General features: G+C 50.1%; 3 protein-coding genes across 3 annotated transcripts; 2 read left to right on the forward strand and 1 right to left on the reverse strand.

Moving 5' to 3' along the window:
- Positions 1-783: 783 nt before the first annotated feature.
- Positions 784-6,419, reverse strand: LOC142880939 (transmembrane protein 255B). The gene is made up of 9 exons (XM_076014908.1): positions 6,228-6,419; positions 5,907-6,046; positions 5,702-5,764; positions 5,076-5,165; positions 4,002-4,088; positions 3,580-3,665; positions 3,321-3,480; positions 1,580-1,666; positions 784-1,114 (listed from the first exon to the last, which is right to left on the reverse strand). Exons 1-9 carry the CDS (start codon positions 6,298-6,300, stop codon positions 1,109-1,111), a joined length of 792 nt encoding a protein of 263 aa, XP_075871023.1. The 5' UTR covers positions 6,301-6,419; the 3' UTR covers positions 784-1,108.
- Positions 6,420-7,337: 918 nt separating this feature from the next.
- rnf7 (ring finger protein 7) lies at positions 7,338-9,409 on the forward strand. Its single transcript, XM_076014909.1, has 3 exons — positions 7,338-7,543; positions 7,684-7,731; positions 8,806-9,409. Exons 1-3 carry the CDS (start codon positions 7,378-7,380, stop codon positions 8,922-8,924), a joined length of 333 nt encoding a protein of 110 aa, XP_075871024.1. The 5' UTR covers positions 7,338-7,377; the 3' UTR covers positions 8,925-9,409.
- Positions 9,410-10,037: 628 nt separating this feature from the next.
- Positions 10,038-13,189, forward strand: LOC142880938 (rhodopsin kinase grk7-b-like). Its single transcript, XM_076014907.1, has 4 exons — positions 10,038-11,346; positions 11,424-11,861; positions 12,243-12,514; positions 12,861-13,189. The coding sequence occupies exons 1-4, from the start codon at positions 10,705-10,707 to the stop codon at positions 13,183-13,185; spliced, it is 1,677 nt and encodes a 558-aa protein (XP_075871022.1). The 5' UTR covers positions 10,038-10,704; the 3' UTR covers positions 13,186-13,189.
- The last annotated feature ends 14,217 nt before the right edge of the window (positions 13,190-27,406 follow it).

The following is a 27,406-nucleotide window of genomic DNA, read 5'->3' on the forward strand; positions in this document are numbered from 1 at the left end:
TCTTCTCGTTTTCCAAGGCTGCTGCTGTTGCTGCCCTGCAGGCTGCTCCAGCTCCAGCTGGAGGCCTCACCCCTCCAGTTGACTCACTACAAATGCAACAAGCGTCCAATGATGCACCGAAACCACAAAGTAGGATTTTAGACTTTATTTAAATGTCCAGTGTATACTATTTGGCTTGAATTATGATTTTTATATTCGTAAAAACTTAATATACGGTCCATAAATACATTAATTAAAGTGTATAATCCCATTAATTTGGTTTTCCAACCCTTAGAACAGTTCTCGTATATATATCTGTATCTATATACAGTATGTATATAGATATATACAGTATGTACATATATAGATATATATAAGTATGTATATATGTATGTTTATATACGTGCATAAATGTGTATATACTTATATATATGAGATATATGTGTGTGTGTGTGTGTTTAAGAATGTACATAGATCAAGGGTCTTCCTCCCAGTTAGCTGCCTTCTTGCACCACCATATTTCTAAGGAAGCCTTGTGTGGACAATCCAGCTACCTGACAGCGCGTTTTGTATTTAGGGTGAACGCTCGCATCTTCAAATAAACCAATGAGGAAGAAGAAGAAGGTGGATGAGGTATCCAGGTTGGGTGTGCAGGCCACCGTACTTTACTGGCAAGCTCGGGAGGGGGCAGAGAGTGAAAAATGCTGCAATCTAAAATGTAACCACTTGATGTTTCTATGCAATTTTACATCATTTAATGAAAAGGAAGTTTGTCCTTCTCGACATGTTCAAAATGTGTTAGCGTCTGTTTGAACCATTTATTTAAAACATTTGTTCAGTCATATATAAAAACATATTTGACAGGGCTTCTAAAAAGTACAAACACACAAAAAACTGAGTGATAACAACAACAAGATCATTTAGCAGAAGCGTGTTACTGTGTGGGACATAAACTGTTAAAATGACTGGACGCACATTTGTTTTGCTATAAAGTGAAACTTTCAGACTCAACAAATACAGTTGACAACGCAACCATCTGCTGATCCCAGTGTGTTGTTTTTTTTCTCATGGTCCCCTGCAGGTGGCGCCATGATGAAGCCCTCGGCCTGCTGGTGTGTGTGGCTGGACATCACAGCTGCCACATGCATACACACACACACACACACACACACACACAAAAACACTTTAAAACACGAAATTTCAATAGGGGTGCGGTAAAAAAAATTATTTATCAATACTCATTTTATTGTTATTTCTAATATTTATATATGTAAATAATTTGTAGATATATTTTATTTCTTTTTAATTATCTCTTTGCACTCTTTAATTCTTCTCTTTAGACTGTGTATGCTGCTTTAACTATGCAAATTTCCTCAATGTGCGATAAAGGCATTCTTATGCTTAATCTCTCTCGCTCACACACACACACACATTAAATTGTGAATATAAACATTTATGCTGACAAACACTTATATTTAAAAAAAAATAAATAAGCTGACAGATATTTTAATTGCCCACTGTGCATTATCTGTTGTTACTTCACAGAGGTTCACCTTTGAGCAAAGACCAGAATGTGTGTGTGTGTTGCCTGCACACTCACCTGGTGTATGTATGAATGCGTTGGCTCCATCAGCAGCGGGGCTGTTGGGGACGATGCTGTGAGTTCGGCTGCAGGACTGCTGGTCCTCTAATGGCAGGAAAACAAACACACACACACACACACACACACACACACACACACACGGTTGGTCAATGGGACAATTAGTTGGACTGCACACTGCCGTGTCGTTAGGGGAACCTCCACTCTCAAACACTCTGATCTTCACTTAAAGTTCCCCTCCTGTTCCTCCTTGTGTGAAACAAACAGTTAGCCTCCTGCTAATTAGCTTCAGACTACAGCAGGTGAACTATTTCACGACTGGTGAAAACAAAAAGAACAAAAAAAACACATCAGACGTTTGTTTTTCATATGTCGGCTTCGCCCACCAACTAACCTCCACCTCCGGCCATAAGTCAACAGCGGTGATGGTGGCGGGTTGCCAGATAGCCGCCGCCCACGGCACTCGGCCGGCGCTGCAGCAGGCAGGCAGATTAACGGCTGATGTGTTGATAAGCTGCGGGAAGGCAGGGGAGGGGTGGGGCTAGCGACGGCGACGTTTGTTTTGCACTGCGAGCAGCCGGGTGGTCCATCCAGTGCCGCTGACCCGACCTCTCCGTCACCCCCGGTCCCTCTGTGGGTGGGCGGGGCAACCCACCAGGTGAGCGGCCGAGAGGCGCAGCAGCAGCTGCTGCTGGGTGTGAAGCCAAACTGCAAATTCAAACCTCCTTTTGTCTTTTTTCCGCCACCCTCCGGTGGCCCCCAAAAGAACTCAAACTTAACTCAAGTAGAAGAGAGGTTCACCTATCTCAATTTTGACAACTAACAATAAACACAGAGTCCAGTTTTCTCTCCTCGGGGCGGACGTGTGGGTTCCTCAGAAGCAGGTTGCCCAGCCTGAGGTCACTTCCTGTTGTCAGAGGTCCAGATACTCAGGATGATTTGCTGTGTTGTTCCAGAGGGAGGCGTGATTAACTCAGCTCAGCTAACCACTTGGAGATGGAGCGAGGTCACCCCGCCGATAGCAGCCCGGCATCTGATTGGCTCAGAACCTCTCCCCTCTCTTCGCTTTGGTGGTCTGGACTTATCTGGATTCATCAGAAAAAGTTGTGAAGCAACTTTTTTTTCATCCGTCTGCTTTGCAATCTTCTCTCTTCTGTCCGTCCTCCTCGCTTCCTCTGAAACGCAGATCTCCAAAGCAGGCGAGAAATTCTCCTCGAACGGTGGAGGAAGTTCCCATGAAAAAGCAGCGTGGTCAGCTCGGTTATCTGCTGAGCGAGCAAGGAGACTCAGCGGCACGTCGTCAATATTTTGACGGGATGGCAGCAGCAGCGGAGTGGAAACATCCAGAGCTGCTCCTGAGGTGGGAGGCAGTGAAGGTGTTTTGGCCAGCTTGTTTGAGGGCAGCCGGAGATGAAGTGTTTTGTAAAACCTGCCTCCTTTGAACCTGTTAATCACGTAATGTGTAAGCTGACCAAACGGCACTAGCGTCTCAGTTTTCTGATGCAAACTGTTTGACCAGCGACTATATATATCAGACTTCTGCCCCCTGGTGGTGAAACATTGAGAGAGAGCAGTCTCTTTGCGTTTGTCTGTGCAGTGGCAGAGCCAGCTTTTTAAACTTGGGGTGGTCATGGGGTGTCGAAGGTCGGTGTGGCCCTCTGGCTCCACCTTTATGTGTGTGTGTGTGTGTGTGTGTGTGTGTGTGTGTGTGTGTGTGTGTGTGTGTGAGGGAGTGCATCACCAGGTGCTTGACGCTGCCCAGGACGGCGGTGCTGAGGACGCCGCCGAACACGGACACCAGGTTGAGGAAGGTCAGCGCCCAGACCAGCAGGTGGAGGGTGATGACCTGCTGGCAGCTGTCCACGCCCACAAACTCGTAGTAGCCACTGAGGTAGCCACCGCTGTGGATAAGCAGCGACAGAGGCCGTGGGTTAGGGGGCAGCTGGCGGCAGCAGCAGCGGCGGCGGCGGCAGCTAGCTTTGGGCCGAGGCGGGACTCACTTGGCGCAGTCGTACAGGTCGCAGCAGTAGCACGTCCCGCTGCGGACCGACATGTTGCAGCTCTCCGTCGGGCTCCAGCACGACACCTTGGACAGAGTGGGGTGGGAAGAGTTAAAGATAGATAGATAGATAGATAGATGTACTGTATAGATCCCAAGTTTGGAAACTATGCTGTTGCAGCACTAAAAACTGTACAGTAGTTACAGCAGTTACAAAAACATTCAAAGGTTTTATAAACCACTGCATTATTTGCCATAGGGTCCAGGGGGAAAAAAAACCCTCCAGAGTGCTATCTGTCACACAGCAGGGAAGAGTTCTAGATATAAAACGGATTATAGGTTAAAGACGGAGGTTTCTGCATGTAGCTTTGGTGGTGGTGGTGGTGACGACTGAGCTCAGCTAAGGCGCTAACGGCTGCTCACCGAGGTGTAGAAGTTCTCGTAGACGTAGCCATTACCACCGCCACTGCTGTAGTACTGACACCTGCCGGCCTTCAGGGGGCGCATGTCCTGCCAAAACAAAGAAGAAGTAGAAGATTCAACAGAGTGGAACAGAAGAAAAAGGGGTCCGAACGTCCGTCCCAGAAAAATAGAGATCATCTCTGGAGAAATTACCTCTGCGTGGTTTTTTATTTCTGTTCAAATTGGATTTTGGAAGATAACATGTTCCATCTGGGACTTTATGCAGACCAGTACTCACACCGGCTCTTCTCACAGAGGAAACATTGTAACACAACTTATTGATCTTGTTCAGTATTTAGGCCATTTCCTGTTTCCTATCCAGATGACCAGATGTTGAAGACCAATCAAAAAAAACAAGCAAAAAACAAATGAGCGAAAAACACAAAGCTTGGGAACGATAATCAGCTCCAGTTGTGACTTAAAGCGGCATATCGTTCAAGTCCACATAAAATCAGTATTGTTTATGGTGCCTTGTCATCAGTTAACAGCAGGGAGGAATCAGGGTGGAGGGCGGGGCAACTTATCAGCACAGCATCTGGACAGTTTTACTTTTATTGGCAGAAAAGAACAAAGAACAAACAAAACAACTCAATCTGAATCTAATTCTGTTCTAGTTTGTCTTTGTTTTCTAGTCAGTTGTTGCATAAACTAACAAAGCTGATTAAAACATAATAGATACTGTTTATTTATTTAATTACCTTTTTTTTATGATTATTTATTTATTGCACTAAATCTTTTTATACGTCACGACCCAAACGTCGAAAATCCTGTTGCCAGCAGGTGGCACTGTTACCCAATTGTAGAGAACATTTTAACTTTTTTTTAATCTACAATTTGTCCATTTCAAATCAAGCGTTAGGGTTTTTCTCCCCCATCAAGTTGACAGACTAAACTCATCGTTCAATCGGAGTAAACGCGGGCCGTAATTCTACTGCCAAGGCGACGCCCACTTGCTGTTCACTCCTGGCCACTGGCCCAGTCTGGATTAGCTGGCTTGAATGCATGCATAAAAAAAGAAAGGAACATATGTCCCACCATGCTCAGCGCGATGCCAGCTCCGTCCACAAGTAGGCACAAGAACGCAGCAACGACTCCAACGCTCAGGAAGACGATGGCGGCCGTCAGCTGCAGAACACAAACAGCTGTTTACAAAAGTCTGAAAAATGCCTGAAAATGAAAAATTGCCTCACTCGCATAGTTTCTCATGCACATATCACAGTCATGGATACTGTAGGGCTGAATGAGAGGAATAACGTGGTGGGACGGACAAATAAATATGTTTAGAACTACAAATTAACTTGTTCTGAGCAAAAACAGACACTCTGGTTATTGGTTTTTAACATTTATGACTTTATGGTCCACTTGGAGCTGACAACAAGCAGTAAGCAGTCAAAGCACCAACATGAGGAACCAGAACCGTGGTCAAGGAGAACCAACCAGATGAACCAGAACATTTGACACATAAAACCAGTTTACAGTCACATTTTTTATTCCTGATAAAGTGGCCAGGGGGCGCTAAAAAAATATCTTAAGTTGGCAACACAGATTCAAAACTTTGACGGCTTCATTTTGAGAATTTGAGAATCAGCCAATGTTTTTTTTTTTCAGGTGGACGATGTCTCTGTGAGGTGTGTTTTTGAGGTAGCGGTGACGGAACTGACCAGTTGGTGGCGGTTCTCCTCCAGACAGAGACCCAGCAGAGCCAGGAAGGATCCCAGAGTGAGCTGCACACAACGCAACATAACACAAACACAATGCAGTCGGAGCTCACGGCCACAGATCAACAGGTGAGATGAAAATCAAACCAGCTTCACCACCACAATCCTCCTACTGCTGGCAACACAATCGGGTGGAGATACAACTTACAATCACTCCCGATCCGTAGCCGGACACACTGAGGTTCTCGGCCCTGGTGGCCGTGTAGACGCCCAGCGCCACCAGCAGAATGGACAGACTGAGCATGCTCAGTGCAAGCCAGCGGGCCCGGCGCACCTTCAGCCTGGAGTCTGCAGGTGACATCGTCCTCATCAAGACAAACTAGTCTCAGTAAAAAAGACTCAATTACATAAAAAATAAAATTAAAAAAAACTTTTTAGCTTCTGCACTACAACAGGAAACAACCTCCTGAGGGTCAGAGGGTTGCAGCGCCTGAAGATGTCTCCAGGTGCTACTGGGACAGAAAGTTACCTGCAGCCCATTCAGGTGGCACCGCTCTCTCTTTGTCCGCCGCTGCTCCTGCTGCCTGCGTCCTGGCCGTCATGATGGACCTTCAGACTCCAGCAGCAGCTCTGAGTCCAGCAGGCTGCTTTCACTGACCATGAGGGGCAGGAGGGGGAGGAGGAGCAGGAGGAGGAGGCGGAGGAGCAGGAGGGGGAGGAGGAGCAGGAGGAGGATGAGCAGGAGGCGGGACCTTCTCCAGTGGGTGGTGACCTGCAGTCTGACTGTGTGTGTGTGTGTGTGTGTGTGTGTGTGTGTGTGTGTGTGTGTGTGTGTGTGTGTGTATGTGTGTGTGTGTGTTCAGAACACAGCAAATCTTTTTCTGACCAAAAACCTGCTTTAAATTATTTTATCTACTTGTTGACAGGAAGCATTTTTTGAAACCTTCGAAACAACGAACCAATATTTCTGTGCTTTATGCGGCAGTATACATAGCATACACACAACTACTGCTATTACTACTACCGCACTACTGTTATGCGGAGATAGTAGTACGATCATTTCCATCATTTGCGATCAAAATCGTAATCGACATAGCTGCCGGAAATACCATTGAGCAACCCATTCACAACAACCGCATATTGGCTGCGTAGCTTGCGTAGTGTAGGCCATGAATCAGGGTGTCAGCTTCATTGATTTAATTCCTTTGTCAAAGCCAGCCATCCTACGCTTCATTGATTGTTGTGTAAAATGACGTTTAATTAAAATATTTCAAACCAATTTAAACGTTCAGCTTATTTCTAATGTCCAATTGGTGACAAAGCAGTTCAAAATATGTGAACCATATTCTTTTTTGAAACCCTATTTTAGGTGCCACTGGCCTGCGATGCTCATGGCCAGACTGCGGGAGGCGTCCTTCGTTTTTCTGAATGAAAGTTGGCAACACCAACATCAGCATTCCCACCCAAATACCACGTTTTTGTCGAACAAAGTTGCACTTTTTGGTTGTAGCCTCTCTGGGTCTGTAGTAGACAGACTTACTTCCTAGCGAACAGCGCCCTCTGCCGCCGCAGCCGCGCACTCTCAGCCTGCTGCCGGCGGCCATCTTGTTGAGGTCCAGCTGGATGGCGGAAGTTCCCCCGCCACTCCCCCCTCCCGGTGCCGCCGACGTGCAGTAGCGATGGATGACGGCGACGAGCCGGGTCTCGTCCTCACTCACGCCTCCTCGTCGGGCTCTCGCTCGACCGGAGACAAGATGTTCTCCCTGAAGAAGTGGAACGCGGTGGCCATGTGGAGCTGGGACGTCGAGTGCGACACCTGCGCCATCTGTCGCGTTCAAGTGATGGGTGAGTCGCCGCTGTTAGCACGCCGGCTAGCCGGCTAGCTGACCAACCATTTGGCTGGCTGGCTGGCTGGCTAATGTGTTAGCATTTGAGAGTGTCACATGACAATAACAACCTTTCTCGGTCGTCTTGTCCTGTTGCAGATGCGTGCCTCAGATGTCAGGCCGAGAACAAACAGGAGGACTGTGTGGGTGAGTGCTAACCGTTAGCGGCTTAACCTGGTTAATGCCTCCTGCTAATTGAACAGACGGCGGCTCATGCTAGCCGAGGCTAGCTGCATCACTGTAGTCTTGCAGACAAGACCAAGACTTTATATATCAAAGTGTATAAACCGCTTTGAGACGCCTTTGGCTGTGATTTAGCGCTGTACAAATAAAGTTTTATTATTATTTATTATTTATGAATTATTATTTTTATTTTATTATATATCAAAGAAAATAACAACAAAACGGAAGGAAATGACCAATATCTCTTTCTTTTTTTTAAATTCAAGTTTGCTTCTAAATCGAACAGCAACATCTCTTTTCACCAAGGTTTTGAACCATTAAAAAAAAAAAAAAAAACTTTGATTCATAAGATAAAAAACTAAAAAACTATTATTAACTAGGAATACGGTGGCAGAGTGTCATCCTGGGTGTTACCAACAGAGCGTACAACGGCAGCAGCTGGATTCTATTCCGTTCTGATCGTGTCATTGCAGTGTTGGATGAGTCTTGACTGGTCTGGATAAAAAAAACACCAGTAGACCCAGTCCAATACCTCAGAGTCCGAGACGATACCGAGACCCTTTAAAATTGGTCTGCAGACCAAAACCAATCTCGAGTAACACAACACTGTCACTGTGGAGCCACACTGGCCAGCAGTGGCGCACATTAATGCTCGTACAATGTACATAGCGCCAAAGTTGTTATTATTATTTTTATGACGTAACTGTCAAATTACCTGACCGGAGTTCCACTGACGTAAGAAGTAGCTTGTTGGACGGGTTGCCAGGTCTGTAAGGAAAGAAAAAAAAATCAGGCAACCAGGAGAACTGCGAGGAACTCGGCTGCCCAGTGAGAAACCTGGCGTCCTTTACAAAGCATTTTACTGTTTGCTACCGCAGGGAAACTGCCAACCTGGCAACCCTGCTGCTGCAGCACTTCTCCAGGAGGTGTCCCAGTGCCCAGAATGTTTTAATGTTGTGCAGGATCTGGTGCCCCGCCCCCTCCCTCCCACTGATCTCCTTCTTCTCCACCCCCTCCCCCATCTTGGTCTCCCTGCAGTGGTCTGGGGCGAGTGCAACCACTCCTTCCACAACTGCTGCATGTCGCTGTGGGTCAAGCAGAACAACCGCTGCCCGCTGTGCCAGCAGGACTGGGTGGTCCAGAGGATCGGAAAGTGAGCGGCCCAGACCACCGCCGCTCAGGCACCACATCCTCACTCACCCGCGCTTTTTTTCTTTTCTTCTTCCTACCCTCCCCTTCAAACCCAAGTGGGGAGAGACTGGAAAGTGATGCCACAGCATCCACCGGCCGGACAGCCGTCCTGCTTCCTGTTGCATGTTGTCCCGGCGGGCTCAGCTGCTGACTGGGTCCTGGAGGTGTGGATGAATGGATGAATAGATAGATGGATGGATAGATGGATGAATTGCCAGAGTGTTTGGTCCTGTTGTTGCTTGACTTCCTGTCCACGGTGGCGCTTTTTCTTTTCATCGCGGCCAATCATCACCGCAAGCGATGAAGGAAAAAAACAAAATCAGTGACTTGTTGTTCAGACAACTGGACTTCTTATCCAATCCAATCCACACACACGCTGCTGGTGAAACTCACTTCCTCTGTGAAGGCTTTATGTTTGTAAAACTTATTAATAAAGACTTAGTTGAACACCTGTTGACTCACCTGAGCGTCTTTTTCAGAGGTGTGACAGCCTCCACTTCCTCAGTTGACAGCAGACAAAAAAGACGCCAGGAAGTCTTCAGTCGTCTGCTGTCTCCTGACGTCACCGTCCGTCTGTAAGAAGCTCCTCTGGACGGCGGCCACCTTCCACCTGCCACGCTCATTATACCTGTACCTTGGCGCCTGGGGTCACGCCAGGTGTCGTCACCTCTTTGCAAGTTTGGCCTCATGACTGGAGCAGAACCTTGATCTTGTCCACAGTATCAGATCTGACCTGGAGGTCGGACGCTGGCCAGTCTCAGGATCAGCGACCAACGTTTAAAGGACAAAAAAAAAAATCTGTGAGTTGAAGTCATTAAAAGTTGAAGTCACTGAAACTTTTAAGTTGAAGTTCCTGAAACGATGAATTATAGTTGGTGCTGAGTTGAACAGGCTGGTTAGGTATGAGAAGTCTCACTGTGCACCTGGTGGCGACCGGTGAAATAAAACTGTGGTCCGGTGTGTTTGCCTGCATTTAAAATGACCTGCTGGTGGCGCCACAGTCTCACTGTCGCACTGTTAAAGTCATTAACATCCTGAAATCTGACCTCTACTTAATGCAGCTGACTGAGTAATGAATGAGCCAATCACAGCTTGGGAGCACAGTGTCCATGACGACCAGAACCATCTGGAAACTTTCCTTCTTTTGAAGGACAGACGAGAAAACGTCGCACAGCTTTGACCTGCTTTGACCTTGTCACTCTGCACCTGCTCAGGTGTTTCCTGCCGGTCACAGGTGAGGTCACGATGTCACTGCTGGACTCCTGCTTCCTTCCTGACAGCCGAGGGAACTTAAAGTCTTTAGGGCTGCTGCTTCCTCCCTGCAGCACCCAGCAGATCTCATTTAGCAAAGCTTCGTCCTTCAGACCTTTGCGCTCTCTTTCTCTCTCTCACACACACACACACACACACACACTCAGACTGGTCTCTCTACTTCCTACACCTGACGGTAGGAACCCTGAGTCCACGTTTTCCAGGGCCCTGGTGGGTGTCGACCTGTGGTGAGTAGCGAAGCTCCGCCTCTAAAAATAAAGCAGCCTAAAGCCTCTTAGGGACCAACTACATAAGTTGCTTTCACCTCCTTGCGAGCGCCGCACTCATGCAAACGCTAAGCTGCCGACAAATCCTGAGGACGGCGGTGCTGCCGGTGCCCCTGCAGGCCGCAGAAGCTTCTTCAGGCTGCAGGAGCTTCTTCAGGCTGCCTGGCTGCACCGGGGACCTGCAGATGTTTGGAGCAGAGGGCTGATCATGTCCAGAGATGCTGCGGGTGACCTGCTGGGTCTCAACAACCTGGTGGCCAACACGGCCTACCTGAGGGCCCAACAGGTGGACAGCAAGGAGCTGAGGAAGCAGAGGCTATCCCTGGCCCTGCCGAGGCCCAGGAGGACCTCCTGGACCCTCTCCTCCTCGGCCGTCCCGCCCTCAGCGCTGACTGACTTCCAGTCGCTGTGTGAGCAGCAGCCCATCGGCAGGAAGCTCTTCCGACAGTTCCTTCTGGCCTCCGGGCCTCAGTACGCTGCCGCCGCTGAGTTCCTGGATGAGCTGAGCCGCTGGAGCTTCAAGGACGGGGATGAGGATGGAGGCAGGGATGAGGCCAAGCTGAGTGTCCTCAAGAAGCTGATGCAGCCCAAGTCCCACAGTTTTCTGTCCTACCTCAAAGGAGACGGTGCTGCAAAGTACCGGGGTCTGTCAGAGAACCGCTGGGACGAGGAGACGGTGGAGCATCTGCAGGAGGCCACCAGGGACTTCCTGAAGGGAAAGCCTTTCGCAGAATACCTGGAGAGTCCCTACTTCTACAAGTTCATGCAGTGGAAGGAGTATGAGAGGCAGAAGATCACAAGGAAGTACTTCTACGAGTTCAGGACGTTGGGCAAAGGTGGCTTTGGAGAGGTAGGTGGCTGTAGAGCTGTGACCCAGATTTTGGTTAGTAGGACTCGCAGATGTGAAAGATCCCGTCTGTTCTCCAGGTGTGCGCCGTGCAGGTGAAGCACACCGGCCAGATGTACGCCTGCAAGAAACTGGACAAGGGGCGGCTGAAGAATAAAGGTGGCGAGAGGCTGGCCCTGCTGGAGAAGCAGATACTGGAGAAAGTCGACAGCCTCTTTGTGGTCAACCTGGCCTACGCCTATGAGAGCGAGACCCACCTGTGCCTCATCATGGACCTGATGAACGGTGGAGACCTCAAGTTCCACATCTACGAGCTGGGCAAGCGGGGCATCCGCATGGCCCGCGTGGTCCACTACGTGGCCCAGATCATCATGGGGATCCTGCACCTTCACTCCATGGACATCGTGTACCGGGACATGAAGCCCGAGAACGTCCTGCTGGACGCCAGAGGCCACTGTCGGCTGTCAGACCTGGGACTGGCCGTGGAGCTGCCCAAGGGGAAGAAGATCTGCCAGAAGGTGAGTTCTTGTGGTCCACGCTTTCCTGCTCCCATCTCCTCCACAGTCCTCCACTAGCTTTAGTTTAATGCTATTACAGCTGATTTGTTTACTGACCACCGATAACGAAGCAACAAGCAGCTTACCAGAAATAGATATGATGACTCCCGTCAGAAGAAAAGATCCCTGACCCCCCATGACTCAGAGGGCTGTCTGGAGAACCAGGAAGAGGAACTTTATCTTTGCTTTGCTAAGACCAGCTATGATCTACCAGAGTCGGGAGAAGGGGATTCTGGGCAAAGATTCCTAACCGAGAAGCTGAGAAGGAGACCTGCAGATCTTTCTGCTTCAGGACATGTACTATAACTCAGCCACTGTGTGTGTGTATGTGTGTCTCCCCAGGCTGGCACTACGGGCTACATGGCCCCGGAGATCCTGCGCCAGGAGAACTACAGCACCTCAGTGGACTGGTGGGCCGTAGGCTGCAGCATCTATGAGTTGGTGGCGGCTCGTCTGCCCTTCAAGGACTTCAAGGAAAAGGTGCAGAACGAGGAGGTGACGCGGCGCACCCTGGAAGACGAGTGCAAGTTCGGCCACCGGCACTTTGACCCACCCACCAAGGACATCGTGGGCCGCTTCCTGAAGAAGAAGGTGCAAAACCGCCTGGGCTGTCGGTACGTCCACTGTCTGCTGCCCCCCGGTGTATAGTTGCATTCTCTAAACTTGCTGAGGTTGTTAACTTTGACCCCTAACCCTAACGTTATACCCTAATCCCAGTCCTAATCCTGACCCAACCCAAACCCTCTAACCTTAACCCTAAAACCCTAACCACCTCCCCTAACTCTAACCCTGACAAACACATATACGAACCATCATGACTGACTGAGTAGTTGGGGAATATGGCTCTGTAGCTCTAACAAAAAAAACACTTCATACTGACGCGCTTCCTGTTGAATACACCCCCTAGTGGAGACATATGTTCAGAGCCAATTTTTCATACTTTCCACCCTCTGTGTCCAGCGGCGATGACCCCAGGAAGCACCTCTTCTTCAATGGTGTTAACTTCCTGCGCCTGGAGGCGGGGCTGGTGGATCCCCCCTGGGTGCCCAAGCCCAATGTGGTCTACGCCAAGAACCTGGACGAGCTGCGGGACACCAGCGAGGTGGAGCGCATCAAGTTCAACGCCAAGGACGAGATGTTCTTCAGGGAGTTTAGCACCGGCGCTGTGTCCGTCCGCTGGCAGAAGGAGATGATCGAGAGCGGCGTGTTCGACGAGCTGGACAGCCTGGAGCCCAACGGGCACATTGGCGCAGCGGTGGCGTCCAAGACCTGCATCCTCCTGTGAATCGGACCCTTTGACTGGAGACACCTGGAGACGCTCCAAGAGCTTCTGGCTGGAAGGAAAGTGCCTGAAACAACACAAAGCGCCGCAAGGTTACTGGTTCTCAACAACAACAACAACACCTCGTTTCATTCTAGAAATCATCTGAGAAATTATCTCACCAAATCAGTGAAATAGTTCAAAAAAGGGTGACCTCATTCTGTTGACTGAAAACCCTGCAATGAGTTAACTCAAAGATTTCAATACGTTTAAAATGTGCCTCCTCTGTATAGATAGATTTTTTTCCCCATTTATTTCATAACACGTTTGTCGCTTTCTGATAACAACAACAACAACAACAACTCCGGACAAAAACGTGTCCTGGGAAAACAGGACGTTCGCTCACCCTAAACCCAATTAATCGACCGTTCAGAGAAATTTATTCCATCGCGCAAACAAGAACGAAAACTAATCCGTAATAATTGCAGAGGACTCGAACTGCAAATATCGCAAACAGGAAACAGGAAGAAGTTCTTTCTGCTCTGAGCCCCCTCGAAGGTTTGATCCAATGCTGCCGCCGTGCATGATGGGAAATGTCAGTCCCATCTTGCCTTCATAGTTTCCATGACGTCACTCCACGCTGGACCAAAAGCTCTTCCAGGTGTCCAGTAAAACTCAGCGCCACCTTCAGCTGCCGCTAATGAGCTACAGGCCGCAGATGTTGCTCATTTGTTCGACTCACATAAACGCCCCGCGTGGCCTTTTTTATGCGCCTATTGCGTCTCCGACGTGACGTCGGTGGCGCACAGTTACCACTGGGTGGCAGCAGAGATCTGTAGAGTGCCTTCAGTCTTGCGCCTGATTGCCGGGTTCTGGATTCAGCGCTCATCAAGACGGTCGGTGTGAAAACAAAAAAACAAAACGGGGAATTTTTTATTTTATTTTATTTTTGGTGAGGAATTAAACTTCATGTGTTCGAAAGCCTTAAACGGCAGAGAAAGAAGAAGAAGAGGAAACTTCAGGGAGAGCAGCAGCAGCATCTCTGGGCTTCGGGTCCACAGTCTGTGTCTGTGGCAGGGATGCCGCGCCAAAGACGTTTTCGTTTTTTTTAGTCAGTGATGACGTTTACATTTTATTTAAAATATATGTTTTAAACATTTTAATCAGTTTATTATTCCACATGATGTATTGTGCTCATATCGTGGCAAACTACTTATGTGCCAATGAGATTGTGGTTAACGTTCCCCTGTGATGTGGATGGATTTGGATCCCTTTGACTCTGTGACGTCATTGTGAATGTCTGGTGCTGTAAACATCTGTGTTAATAAAGGCCATGAAAAGTAAAAAGCTGATGGTTTGTGGAAAGCCACTGTAGCTCCGCCCCTTGTCCCCTCAGAAGTTGCTGACTGGTCCCTGGAAATTACCAGTCGGCACATTTCGTTTGCAAGTTTTTCAACTTTTCTGATTTGACCCCTCCGTGACCCCTGCAGCCACGAGATCAGACAGAAGTCCGAGAGGCAACCTGAGGATCACAGTGCAGGACGTCTGACACCCGCAGAACATTTGCAGCTCCCTGGAGTCTGCAATCTGCTGCCACCAGGGCGCACACACACACACACACACACACACACACACACGTGTGTCACACTTTTTGGTGCACATTTGAATTGCACTTATGCATGCATGTTAGCACTGATGCTGCAGAAAACGAAAACATTGTGCTCCAACCCCTTCACACACACTTTCACACACTTTCATACTCTTTCACACACACGCACAGAGCCAGCCATGTGTGTCCCCTCGGTGTCGCAGATCAAAGTGGAACGGTGTAACGGTGTAATTTGGCCTCTGCGTCTGGTGCCGCCTCCTCCTCTGGACTCACATCAAAGAGTCACAACCGCCCGGCATCCCCAGCATCGTGCTGAAGCTGCCGCGCACACACACACACACACACACACACACACACACACACATATACACACAAACACACCTGTTTCCACCAATGTTAACATTTCTGCAGATTTTGCAGCTATATCTGTGTGTGTGTAGGTGTGTGTGTATGTGCGTGTGTGTGTGTGTGGAGTGGAACAGAGAGTCTTTGTCTGCTCCGGGACGTCTCTCTCTGTCTTTGGTGTCGTTTTATTCCACAATAATAAACTAAATCCAGGATCCAGACCCGGGTGAGAGTGGGGACCCGGCGTGTGGTTGTGCTGGTGCCCAGTTTCCATGCCGACCAGTCAGGAAGTGTCGTTCCCACTCTGGCCAGTCTTCGATTCAGCACCAACATCGCTTAAATTCTTCACATTTCCACAAATAAGAGAATTCCTGCTGGCCGGGCCAACAGAAACACACACTGTGTGTGGGTGTGTGTGTGTGTGTGTGTGTGTGTTTCCATTACTCCCAGACCTCAGACCCCATGCACTGCTGGTCTGGACCACGTCATGTGTCGACTCATATTTTTAAACTTCTATTCGGACGTTCAGATTTAAAATTTCATTTATTGGAATTTTTTGTCTTTCCGAGTAACTTCAAACCTCCAACATCAGTCCAGACGTGAGGAACCTGGAAGAAGACTGGAGACACTGGAGACGCACCCCCACCTGTCGCAGTCAACGCCACGTAAGAAAAACAAACTTTGCATTTTTATTTAATTTTTTTTTCTTTTTTTAAAGATGTTCCAGCATCACAGCAGTGAAGCTTCCACTGAGGAGACCAGCACAAACTGGGAGCAGCCTGGTAACCTGCTCCTCCTTCTCCTCCTCCTCCTCCTCTTCCTACTCTTCTTGCACCTTTTTCTTTTCCTCCTCCTCCTCCTGCTCCTTCGAACATCAAACAGGCGGAGCAACACATGACACCCAATCACACACATTTCACAACATCTTGACCTCTGAGGAGCAAAACCGTCCGCAGTCAAGCTGTTAATGTGCTGTAATTACAGAGAGACCTGTGTGTGTGTGTGTGTGTGTGTGTGTGTGTGTGTGTGTGTGTGTGTGTGTGTGTGCGACCATGAAACCAGACCTGGCTGTGTGATTGCGTTTAGCTGGCCGGTGTCGTGTAACTGACAGCTGGAGCAGCAGCAGGCGCTCCGGACGGCCACCAGGTGGTGTGTGCTCGGCTGCCTGTGGCTCCGCCCCCTTTCTAACGAGAGGAGGAGCCACAAAACCACTTGTTTGCAAATGTGAAGTTCCAGGTTTGGCTTCCCCCACCTGTTGCGCCACCTTCTGGCTGCTTCACAAACTTGTTATTTCACACAAATGTTTGATTTTTTTTTTTGAACTGCGCTGGAAGGACTCAGTTCTTTGAAACAGCCCTCTGTGATGTCACAAAGTTCGCTGATGTCTCCCTTTGAGTTTGTAAAACCACACCCACTCCCTCCACCCCCAACCCTACCTCCATGCTGCAGTTGGCTCCGCCCACTGAGACCTGCTTGTCTTCTTTCTCCTTCCAAACATGTGTAAAGGGATTCAGGGGGATTCAGCAGCAGGCTGCAAACAGAGGGCTAAATATGCTGGACACTGCGGATTCCCCAGGTGAGTGACCACTCCCATTACTATACTCTCTCTCTCTCTCTCTCTCTCACACACACACACACACACACACACACACACACACACACACACACACACTCCACAGCAGCTCCAGCTGATCTGGAAGATGCTTCTCTTTGCCACCAAACATTTTTCTCTGAGTCTGACTCCAGACAAGACGCAGCAGGTGTTTCCACCACGGCGGCCGGCGACACGGCGGGCAGAAAGTTCAGTCGTTGGGAGGGGGGGGGGCGGGGGGGGACAAAGGGTGGAGGGAGGGAGCCAATCAGAGGCCAGAGTCTGATCGAGTCCAACGTTTATTCTGAAAACTGGCCGACGGTCTGAAGCTGAAGAGCAGCTGGATCCGGGGTGCAGCCTTTAAAAGAGGGGTGTGAGGACGCTGAGGGGGGTAAGAGTGTGATCTGACCAACCAGGAGTCCTCTGAGATTAAAAGGGGTGGGGCTAGAGCCAGGGTTTAGCTGCCAGCAAGCAGCAAGATTTCCTCAGTAGACGAAGAAGAAGAAGAAGAAGAAGAAGAAGAAGGTCAGGACGAGTGTTAGCTGTTAACACACACACACACACACACACACATACACGCTTGTCCGTACAGTTGAGGTCCTGCCGTGTCTGGTCTGAAAGGGGCCCTTTGATGGTCCGGCCCCTCGCTCACTCTCTCACTCACTCGCTCTTCATTTGCCGTTTGAGTTGGCACCAGCAGAGCTGAAGAGCCCGGCTGGACACACACGCACGCACACACACACACATACACACAGAGAGCCCGGTGGAGCCTGCAGGGAGTCAAACTGCTCTCACCTGTTGTCTCTGGCAGCCTGAGACGGGACGATTAGCGCCCACTGCTGACAATATGCTCTTTGTTCGCCCTCTCCCCCCTTCTCTCTCTCTCTCTCTCTCTCCATGCCATCTCATGCTCGCTCGGCCTCTTCTTCTCTTTCCACCCCCCCTCTCTCTCGGTGCCTCCCTGTCACACCACGACGTGTCCGTCCGTCCGTCTCGGGCCGCGTTCTATTTCTGTTCCGTCTCTCTCCGACCGCCGCCGAGCCGCGTGGAAAACACTCAACCTCTTTTATCGGGGATCACGGAGGCTAATCCTGCACAGAGATGCCTGGTGATGGCGCTGTGCGCAATGGGCAAGGAGTCGTGAACCAGGAGGGAACCACGTGTTTCCATTAGGGCTGTCACACCATGTCTCGATTCCATACAGCTCCTGTGTGCATGAACAACTGATCCCTCATCAAACCTGAAGACCAGCTACATTCAAACTAGTAGCAGCTGCAGCAGCAGCGCCCCCTTGTGTCACCTGCTGACAAGGTCTTCAGTTGATGGAGACGTTGAGCCGTTAGCCGGCCGCTGCTGCAGGGACTGGGTTTGTTTTGGTACTGTTGAAATTGGAACTGGAACTGGAGCAGGAATTAGAACTGGTACTGGAACTGGTACTAGAACTGGAACTGGGACTGGAATTGGGACTAGGACACGAAGTAGGACTGGGACTGGGACTGGAAGTGCAAGTGGAAGTGGAAGTGGAAGTGGAAGTGTAACTGTAACTGTAACTGGGACTGGGACTGGGACTAGAACTGGAGCTGGAGCTTGAACTGGAATTGGGACTAGAACAGGAAGTAGCACTGGAAGATGGACTGGAAGTGGGACTTCAACTGAAACTGGAACTGGAACTGGGACTGGGACTGGAACTGGAACTGGAGATGCAGCTGGAACTGGAATTGGGACTAGAACAGGAAGTAGGACTGGAAATGGGACTTCAACTGGAACTGGAACTAAGACTGGAACTGGAGCTGGGGCTAGAACTGGAACTGGAACTGGAAGTAGTCCTGGAAGTAGCGCCGTCTCGGCTAGAAAACCCGTTCCAGCTCCTGCAGACACGCTGAGAACCTGCAGAGGAACCACTCAGAAGGTCCTGAAGAACCGTAAAGCGACTCTCCAGGTTGTTCTTGCACCAAACCAGTGTAATGAATCCTGTGAGTCATGTGGCCGCAGCCCGGTGGGGGCGGGGCTTCAGCCTGGCTGTTTGTCACTCAGCATGAGTTGTCTGTCACTCTGCTAGACTGATCCTCCTCACACCCACTCAGGACCCCCAGTGAGCTCTTGTGAATGTGGCCCTGAGTGACCTTTGACCCTCCGCCTACTGGACAACTGGTAGATTCAATTCTCTGGTTTTCACGGAGGCTTGAATCAGACGTGATTGGCCGCGATGCCTCGTCTTCACCCTGCGGAGTCATCGACATCGCCGACACCGACAGAGCGGCCCTGTAGCGATGACATCACCGCTGGAGAAGCTCCTCCCACCTCCGCAGGCTCTGCCAGGAGGTTGTTTTTGGAGTCGTGGCTGCCGGCTGGGAACCCGAGAATCACACTTACATCAGCGTTATCTCCCAGGTGGCCTCATGAGGGCGCCTTATCTCCCATCATCCTCCACTGCACCGCCGTAATCAGCCCCCTGCTGATGAGGGCGCGCACACACACACACACACACACCCACATGCACGCACAAACACAGCAGCTCGGGCCTCCTTCTTAACTTCCTGGTTCGACTGATGCGGCCCTGTAATGCCTGAAGGTCGCCAGCAGAGGGCGGTTCTGAAGCCGAAGGTGTGTGTGTGTGTGTGTGTGTGTGTGTGTGTGTGTGTGTGTGTGTGTGTGCGTGTGTGTGTCTACCTCACACACTCCACTCTGGAAAGCCAGTGAAGGTCTAAGTGCGGCAGCCAAACCTCCAACAGTTCCCAGAAGAAGCAGAGTTACCATCTGACGTTTTTTTTCTTCTCTCTCTCTCTCTCTCTCTTTCTCTCTCTCTCCCTCCCTCTCTCTCTCTTGCACGCTTCCTTTCTCTCCCTTTAAAACAAAAGCGTTTTCATTCACGTCGCTGGACGGCGGAGGCGGAATGTGGGAGGGGCTTCCCGTCTCGTTGTTATTCTGGAGCCTCGGGCTGGAGGTGAGATTGGATTAAAATATCAAGTCGGTTCTTGGGACAATTACAAGAGCAACAGGAGTTTTTATGTGCTTTCTTGTACTCTCTTGCTCTCTCTCTCTCACTCTTTCGCTGGCTCGCCTGCCCGCTCTGGAGGCCGGCCGTGTGGTTGGCGCCCGCTGAATGTGAGCTCTATGTCGTGACGGACAGCAGAGTGAAGCACTTTATTAAACTGGCGGCCGGCCGGCCAATCATCACACTGCAGCTGCAGAAACTAGCGCTAGCTAAAACACCCCACATTGTGTTTTTAACGCGTTCCAGTCCAACTCGCTGCCCGCCACCACCCACCCGACCAGGAAATCCCCCCCCCCCTCCCCCCCCACACACACACACCATTTACCCTCTCCAGAAACCAAACAGGCCTGTTAATAGGAATTATTGTCCCAAGAGAGGGCGACTCCTGCCTCCTTCCAGCTCCAGAGTAACTGTAACATCATAATCGGTCCACCAGGGGGCGAAGTTCTGAAACAAAGCAATGAGCTGGGAGAAGCAGATGAAGTAGAAGAAGAAGAGAACAATTTTCAAACCGTTTGGAAACATTTAAAACAGTGATTTTTAAACGCAACCCTCTTTAGATCTGTTAGCTACACTGCCTCCTCATGGCCACTGCAGGTACTGCCACACTTGTTTGTACCCGCTTGTTTTTCGGGGGAACGTAAACAGGTTGAATAAATGTGAAAAACCCAACAAGCTCCTCCCACATCCAGTCAAACGGCCGCTAGGGTCCCTTTCCACACGACGAGGCAGCCAACATCTTAAAATGCTTTGTTTTCTTTATATTGTTTTCGCCGCACCTCTCGGAAACCAGCCGCCGCCGCCACTCATCTATGAATCAGTTGTGTATCTGCTGCGGGCCGCCGGCAGGCCGCCGCTATCATCCAGAGCATCTCTATCATCTCTGGCATGTTCCAACACAGCAGCCAGATGGTGTCTCCGCTTTCCACCAATGACAGATCAGCACAAGCTGCGAGGGGAGGGGGTGGTTTGTGGAGGTGGTTGGGGAGGAATCGGGGGGGGGGGGGGGCCTCCTCGCCACGACGGCGGCGGCAGCGTGACCTTCCAGCACGCCAGGGACCTGGAACCCACAGCGGCCCCAGACGTCCCTCAAACGAACACACACACACCCGACACACGCCGCCACGAGCCCCCAAAAATGATCATACAAGTTTCTCTTTGTGTCCGTTTTCCAGCTTGATGGAGAAGAATCGGCTCTTTATGCGAGGCCAGCGGTGTGTTTACCCAGCAGCAGCGGCGGCGGCGGCGGCGGCAGAGTAGCGGCGGCAGCAGGAAACAAGAGAAAGACCCCATTGGTGCCGCCGGAGGCAGGAAAAGGTCCGGAGACGGCAGGAGGAGAAAGGAGCCCTTTGACTGACAGTAATTTAGGAGGCTGCACTTTTTTTTTAAATAATTTCCCTGCTTTTGGGAACACGTGAAAAAAAAACAACTCAGGTCTGAGTGGCGAATCAAAGGCACCTTTTAGCAGCAGCAGCAGCAGCAGCAGCAGCAGCAGCAGCAGCGACGGAGGTGTGGAGCCGTCTGAGAGTCTCTGAGTTGCTCCGTCCAGAAATCACAGCGGTTCCGACCCGCTTCTCCTCTCCAACGACGACAACAACAACAACAACAACAACAACAAGCAGCACCGGGTTGTTTTCTCTCACGGCTGGGGGGTCGGTGGGGAGTGGGGGGGTGGGGTGGGTGGGAGTGTTGCAACCAAACTGAGACGAGGGAATGAGGGATTAAGCCGGGATGTGTTGGTCATCCTGGCTTAATTTAGCCTCACGTCGGTTGCATGAAAGCAGGTTAAATTTAACCGGTTCAAGTTACTGCGGTGATTTACTCTCTGCAGGTTCGGGACGGGTCGGTGGTCAATGAACCGGCTCTAAGAATTTGGAATATATTCATTAATGTAATCTAATCTAATATTAATCTAATAACAGAAACGGGATAAACTGAATAATAAATACGTTAATATAGAACACACACACACACACACACACACAGTAACAATGAGTGTAAAATGACAACAAAACTAAACGTCCATCATGATTCTTGTCTGTCAGATGTCCGGGAGGGGGCGGAGCTCCCTGACCCACACTGACGTGAAGGTAGCAAACTGAAGGAACGCTAAGTCCTCACTAGCACGCGGTGTGGAAACACAGCCAGGGTCCCAGTGACCCACACACACACACACCGAGCCTGCTCAGAAACTGAGGCCTGAGGTTTCTCCATCGCTCCTCCTGCTCTTCCTCCTTCACCTCCTTCCCTTCCTCCTCCTCCTCACCTCCTCCTCTTCTTCCTCCCCCTCTACTTTCGCCTCCTCTTCCTCTTCCTCCTCCTCCTCCTCCTCCTTCTCCACGCTGCTTGGTTTTTTTCCCTCAGTTTTTCCATCGGCGCTGGATGGTCGACGGCGGCGATGAAGGGCCGCCTTGTTCGGCTGCAATAACAGAGAGAGGTGAGAGCGTGCGAGGAGCCCGGCTCACCTTTCCTCTGTGATGGATGAGCCCATTAGCCCTCTGACCCATTAGCCCGTTAGCCAGTTAGCCTTTAGCACGTCAGCCCGAGATCTTCCACTTCCCCGGCCTTCTTCAGCCTGGTCACTTCTTCTTCTCTTCTTCCTTCAGCAGCAGCAGCAGCAGGAGCTTCTCCAGACGGACGAGGATGACTTGACCTCTGACCCCCGCCAGACGTGGGCGCCGTCCAGCCACGGCTGCATCTGATTGGCTCGTCTGTCTGCAGGTTATTAATAGAACTTCTCCTCGTTTGACGCACCAGAGTTGGAGGGGCAGTGGGGAGGTCAGGGGCGGGTGTCACACATAGTCAGACCCCCCCCCCCCCCGGCCCCTCCTCCTCCTCCTCCCTCTCCACCCCCCAACACCACTTTCTCTGCCCCCCCCCCTACTTTGTTCCTCTCTCTCTCTGCTCACCATGTGTCCCCCCTCACTCACCCACTGCAACATGTGTCACTCACACTCTCTCCCGCACACACACACACACACACACACACACGCACACACACACTGGCAGCATGTAACTGAAATAGACAAATGGGGGGGAGGAATTTCTGCCTCTTCGTCATCTTCATCATGTTGCTCTCAGCTGGACCTGACGGCTCTGACACACACACACACACACACACACACACACACACACACTCACAGTGGCGATGGGCGGCGTGGACATCAGCGGAGAGAATGAATGCCTGGAACTGCTGCCAGACTCACAATCGCCCTGTTTTGGTGTCTCCAGCTATCTGAAGCAGCAATGCTGTGTGTGTGTGTGTGTGTGTGTGTGTGTGTGTGTGTGTGTGGGAGAGACAGGAGTCGGGGGGGGGCAAACAACACTGGATCCACTGATAGCGGCCGGGTCGTGTTTTCCCATGTGCGTTGCCAGGATGTGATGTATTTTTAGGCCTGGGGGCCGAGCGCCCGACCCCAGCTATGCGACCACAGCTCAGTGTGGGCGGAGCTAGAGCGCGTTGGCGTTGGTGGTGGCGTTTGGTGGCGGCGGCGCCTCTCATGTCCTGGGATGCGAGAGCAGAGGCCTCGCCCCGGAGGTGCTGACGGATGGCAGGAGGGCCCAAGGATTCCGACTATTTGGCCGTTAATTGAGCTGATTGGCTCGGCTATTTGCAGCCGGGACATGTGATTGATTTAGAGGCGGCGGCTCCTTAGATATTCCCGCAGCGTGCCAACACCAAGGAGTTGCTTCCCTGAGGGCATCTCCCCTAGTGGCCACTGTATTAGGTTGTATCAATAGATAATATATAATGTCAAAGTGGTTACAGCGATTTCAGTGTTTTAGCCATGAAAGTTTGAAATCTGTCTCATGTATATGTGAGTGTGTATATGACACATTTTAAAATATATCTATGCAGTACATCTATACTGTATATTATGTGTTTATTCACTGTATATATGTATATATGTATGTATATATACATATATATACATACATAAGTAATGGGATCAATAAAGTCTTTCTATATATCTATCTAAATAGGTATATCTATACTGTTTATATGTCTTTATATATTATGCATTTATTTACTATGTATTTTATTTGTATTATTTGTATATGTATTATTTACTATATGTATATATATGTATGTATGTATACACATACATACTTACGCACATACATACATATATACATATATACATACATACATATATACATATATACATATATACATACATACATATATACATACATACATATACATATACATACTCTTCTTCTACTGGGGAAATGTTGTCCAGCTGTGATCAGACTCACTAACGTGCTCCTTCCATGCTGACGCTGTTTTTCAAGCTATCAGCATGCAGTCTCCAGCCTTAGCCCCGCCCCCTTCTCCTCAGTGTCAACTCTGATTTGCTCTGTCACACTATGACCAGATGAGAGACTAGTGTCAGGATGGGGGTGGTGATGAGGCAGCAGCAGCAGCAGCAGCAGCAACTGCAATGTTCTTTCCACTCAGAAATGCGACTCGCTGCTGTAACCTTCTGGCTCCATTTTTAGCCCCGAACAACCGACCCACCAGTCGACCCGGGCGGTGGCTAACAGCAGCCGTCACCTCGTCTCTCTCTCTCTCTCTCTCTCTCTCTCCCTCTCTGTTCTTTCTCTCATCCCGCCGCAGAAATGCCAACAACTTAAACAACACGTCCCTGTTTGGCCTCCTGATGGAACCTTGTCTTCAAATACCCCTTAATCCAACACACACACACACACACACACACACACACACACACACACACACACACACAAATTCAGTCATTATTAATATCATCATTATTATTGTTATTATTATTAGTAGCAGTAGTAGTAGTAGCAGTAGCAGTAGTAGTAGTGGTAGCAGTAGTGGTAGTTGTGGTAGTAGTAGCAGTAGTAGAAATATTAATTAACATGTAGACAACATGAATTATGTCTTCTGCTCGACACTCGGTGCATCGCGCTTCCTCACCACCGATGAAAACATGGAAGATTTTATGAGCGGTGAGTCGTGGCGAGTCACGAGTCACGGGTCACTGAGCGTTTTTTGGGGTGGTCGTGTGTGTTTTCGGTGGTTGTGTGTGTGTTCTTGGTGGAAGTGTGTGTCCTGCTGTTGATGATTCAGCTGCTGGACGGCGGAGCGGCGGCGGCGTCTTTCCCACAGTGCAACTGGTGTCACGGTCGCACGGCCAGAGTTCGGCCAGCTGTTGTGTAACTATTAACCACACAACACAACGCAACTGCAGAGAGCCCAGAGGAGAGGGCAGCCGGTCACAGTGGCTGGGGGAGGGGCAGATAGATAGAGAGATGGATAGATAGATAGAGAGATAGATAGAAGGATGGATAGATGGATGGAGCATAGATAGATAGATAGATAGATGGATGGATGGATGGATGGATGGATAGATAGATAGATAGATAGATAGATAGATAGATAGAAGGATGGATAGATGGAGGATAGATAGATAGATGATCGATGGACTGACAGACAGATGGTTGGATAGATGGATAGAAGGAAGGAAGGAAGGGTGGATGGATGGACAGACAGACTGATAGACAGATGTGTCCTGGACTGGTCCAGATGTGCTACCAGTGCTTCCAGTCGTCGGCTCCTCACTGGTGTCGCCCTCATGGTTGTGGGCGGGATGTTTACAGCTGTGGCCTGACACCCGATAGCCAATGAGCAGGAGGCAGTAATTACCAGGCCGGCGCTCCGTCCCAGCGCCTGATGGATGTGTGAAATCAAAGACCCTGAAGAGGGGGGTTCAGTGGTGGTGGTGGTGGTGGTGATGGTGGGACGGGGGGGGGGGTCTTTGTTGGAGGCCACTTATTGCGAGAAGTGCACGGCCCCGACACGGAGATGAAATGTGAGCGGCGGAGCAGCAGCAGCAGCAGCAGCAGCAGTCCGGGGAGAAATAAATAGCTCGGCAGTGATTCCTCCTCCAAAACTGCAAAGTCAATAAGACTGACCTGAAAACAAATCGGCCACAAGTCCACCAGCGCACAAATCAAAACGTTCCTGTGAGCTCGCAGGTCAGCGAGCAATAACACACCGGGAGCAACAACAACACCACCCGGGCCTGCTGCGGGCCGCCGCGGTCAGACCGCCCGTCTCCGAAAACTGATCGGGATCGACACGCAGCAGCCACAGCAGCAGCAGCAGCAGTGGCCGCAGCAGCAGCAGCAGCAGCTCCGTCTCGGACACACGGAGGGGTTAAAGGAGCAGTTCGGCAATGTTAAAGCGTCTCTGTGGAAAGTTTCATCACTGCTGCTGCTGTCTTTGAAAAAAAAAGAACTGGCAAGCTAAGCTAGCATGCTAGCCTAGCCAATGCCGTTGGCTCCCTTTGGTTGTGTTTGCAAGACAAGATGACACAAGCGACATTTTGGCAAGTGCACGTTAAGCAAAGCTAGCCGTCTGCTGAGGTTAGCTTTAAATTAGCTTTACATCAGCTTTGAATTATCGTCAAATTTCCAACAACATAAAATGTTGCTTGAACTTTCATGCGTGTTCTTCTTTATAAATTGCTGTTGTAATGTGCAACGCCAAAGCAAAGCATAGCGTCGACAGCTAGGTGATGCTGGCGGCTTGCATAGCGCCCCCTTTGATGCTGTCTGGTAGTGTTGTAGTCAAGACTGCACCAACCGAGACCAAGACACGAACAAGACGAGAGAGCATCGAGATTGAGATTCACTACATATTGTTTTAAGTAAACTGTTGCTTCAGCCACCAAGGGTGGCGCACTCGAGGTAGAAGTGAGAGACTTTGCAGCAACCAATCAAATGTGCTGGTTATCCGTATTTCCTCCTTGGGAAAAAAAATCTGGTGTCCAGGATTCTCTGTGATGTGGATGCTAACACTTCCCGCTACGTAGCGCCAGCAATGGAGAGACGTCAGTGCGATTAGAATCTGAGAGCGTCTCGGGTGACGCATGGCCGGCGACCTGCGCACTTTGAAAGGCAAAACTTAATTTTGACATTCAAACGGCGGAGGCGGGGGTTCGGGGGGGGGGGTTAAAGAAAGGGAACCAAAGTCAAAGTGTTTGTGTGCTGGAGTCACCAGAAGGCCGAGCGCTGATATCATCTGAGGCTGAGGAATGTGCTTCCTGCTCAGCGCTGCTTTTTATTCCACCTGCAGGCCAGATCTGATAGCACCGGCGCTGACGCCTCCGTCCGCCTCAATTTGTCAATTCAATCTTCTGAGCGGCGTCTCCGCCGCTCCACAGGATGGACTTTAGGGGGCGCTGTGTGCCTTTTTTTTTTTTTACAGCTGTGAGAAGAAGCTTGTTTTGTTTGTGCCAGTCAGTGGGCAGCGCTTACGTTGCTTCCATACGAACCAGTACAGTCGACGCTAATTAGCTTAGCTTAGCTTAGCTTAGCAGGGAATGTCGCAGAAGGACGAGCCGGGGATGACCTTTTGACCTCCATTTGGATTCCGTGTTTAAAATCACATTCGTTCATCAGATAGTCAAAACTTTCCTCGCTGTTTGGACTCTGACGTCCCATCCAATCAGGGCAGCAAGGGGGCGGAACCGGAGCGGCTCAAGTCCCGCCCCAACAGTTTTGTTGGTGGTAGATCAAACTGTTCACGTATTGAGCCACTAGGGGGAAACAATAAGCCGCTCGTTTATTCTACACCGCTCTGTGTGTGTGTGTGTGTGTGTGTGTGTGTGTGTGTGTGTGTGTGTGTGTGTGTGTGTGAGAGAGAGAGAGAGGGAGAGAGAGTCAGTGTAGC

Source organism: Nelusetta ayraudi, unplaced genomic scaffold (genome assembly GCF_046127955.1).
Source record: "Nelusetta ayraudi isolate G7.1 ecotype Tasmania unplaced genomic scaffold, CSIRO-AGI_Nayr_v1 ptg000175l, whole genome shotgun sequence".
Lineage (NCBI taxonomy): Eukaryota > Metazoa > Chordata > Actinopteri > Tetraodontiformes > Monacanthidae > Nelusetta > Nelusetta ayraudi.

What these genes read in the sequence shown, in the direction of transcription:
- LOC142880939 (XM_076014908.1), bottom strand. Translation starts at nt 6,300, where the DNA reads ATGACGGCCAGGACGCAGGCAGCAGGAGCAGCGGCGGACAAAGAGAGA. An exon ending in AGGAGAACCGCCACCAACTG is followed by an intron (nt 5,166 to 5,701) that starts GTCAGTTCCGTC and finishes TGTGTTCTGCAG; the next exon opens with CTGACGGCCGCCATCGTCTT. An exon ending in GACCTGTACGACTGCGCCAA is followed by an intron (nt 3,481 to 3,579) that starts GTGAGTCCCGCC and finishes GCTTATCCACAG; the next exon opens with CGGTGGCTACCTCAGTGGCT.
- rnf7 (XM_076014909.1), top strand. Translation starts at nt 7,378, where the DNA reads ATGGATGACGGCGACGAGCCGGGTCTCGTCCTCACTCACGCCTCCTCG. An exon ending in CTGTCGCGTTCAAGTGATGG is followed by an intron (nt 7,544 to 7,683) that starts GTGAGTCGCCGC and finishes GTCCTGTTGCAG; the next exon opens with ATGCGTGCCTCAGATGTCAG. An exon ending in CAAACAGGAGGACTGTGTGG is followed by an intron (nt 7,732 to 8,805) that starts GTGAGTGCTAAC and finishes GTCTCCCTGCAG; the next exon opens with TGGTCTGGGGCGAGTGCAAC.
- LOC142880938 (XM_076014907.1), top strand. Translation starts at nt 10,705, where the DNA reads ATGTCCAGAGATGCTGCGGGTGACCTGCTGGGTCTCAACAACCTGGTG. An exon ending in GCAAAGGTGGCTTTGGAGAG is followed by an intron (nt 11,347 to 11,423) that starts GTAGGTGGCTGT and finishes TCTGTTCTCCAG; the next exon opens with GTGTGCGCCGTGCAGGTGAA. An exon ending in CAAAACCGCCTGGGCTGTCG is followed by an intron (nt 12,515 to 12,860) that starts GTACGTCCACTG and finishes CTCTGTGTCCAG; the next exon opens with CGGCGATGACCCCAGGAAGC.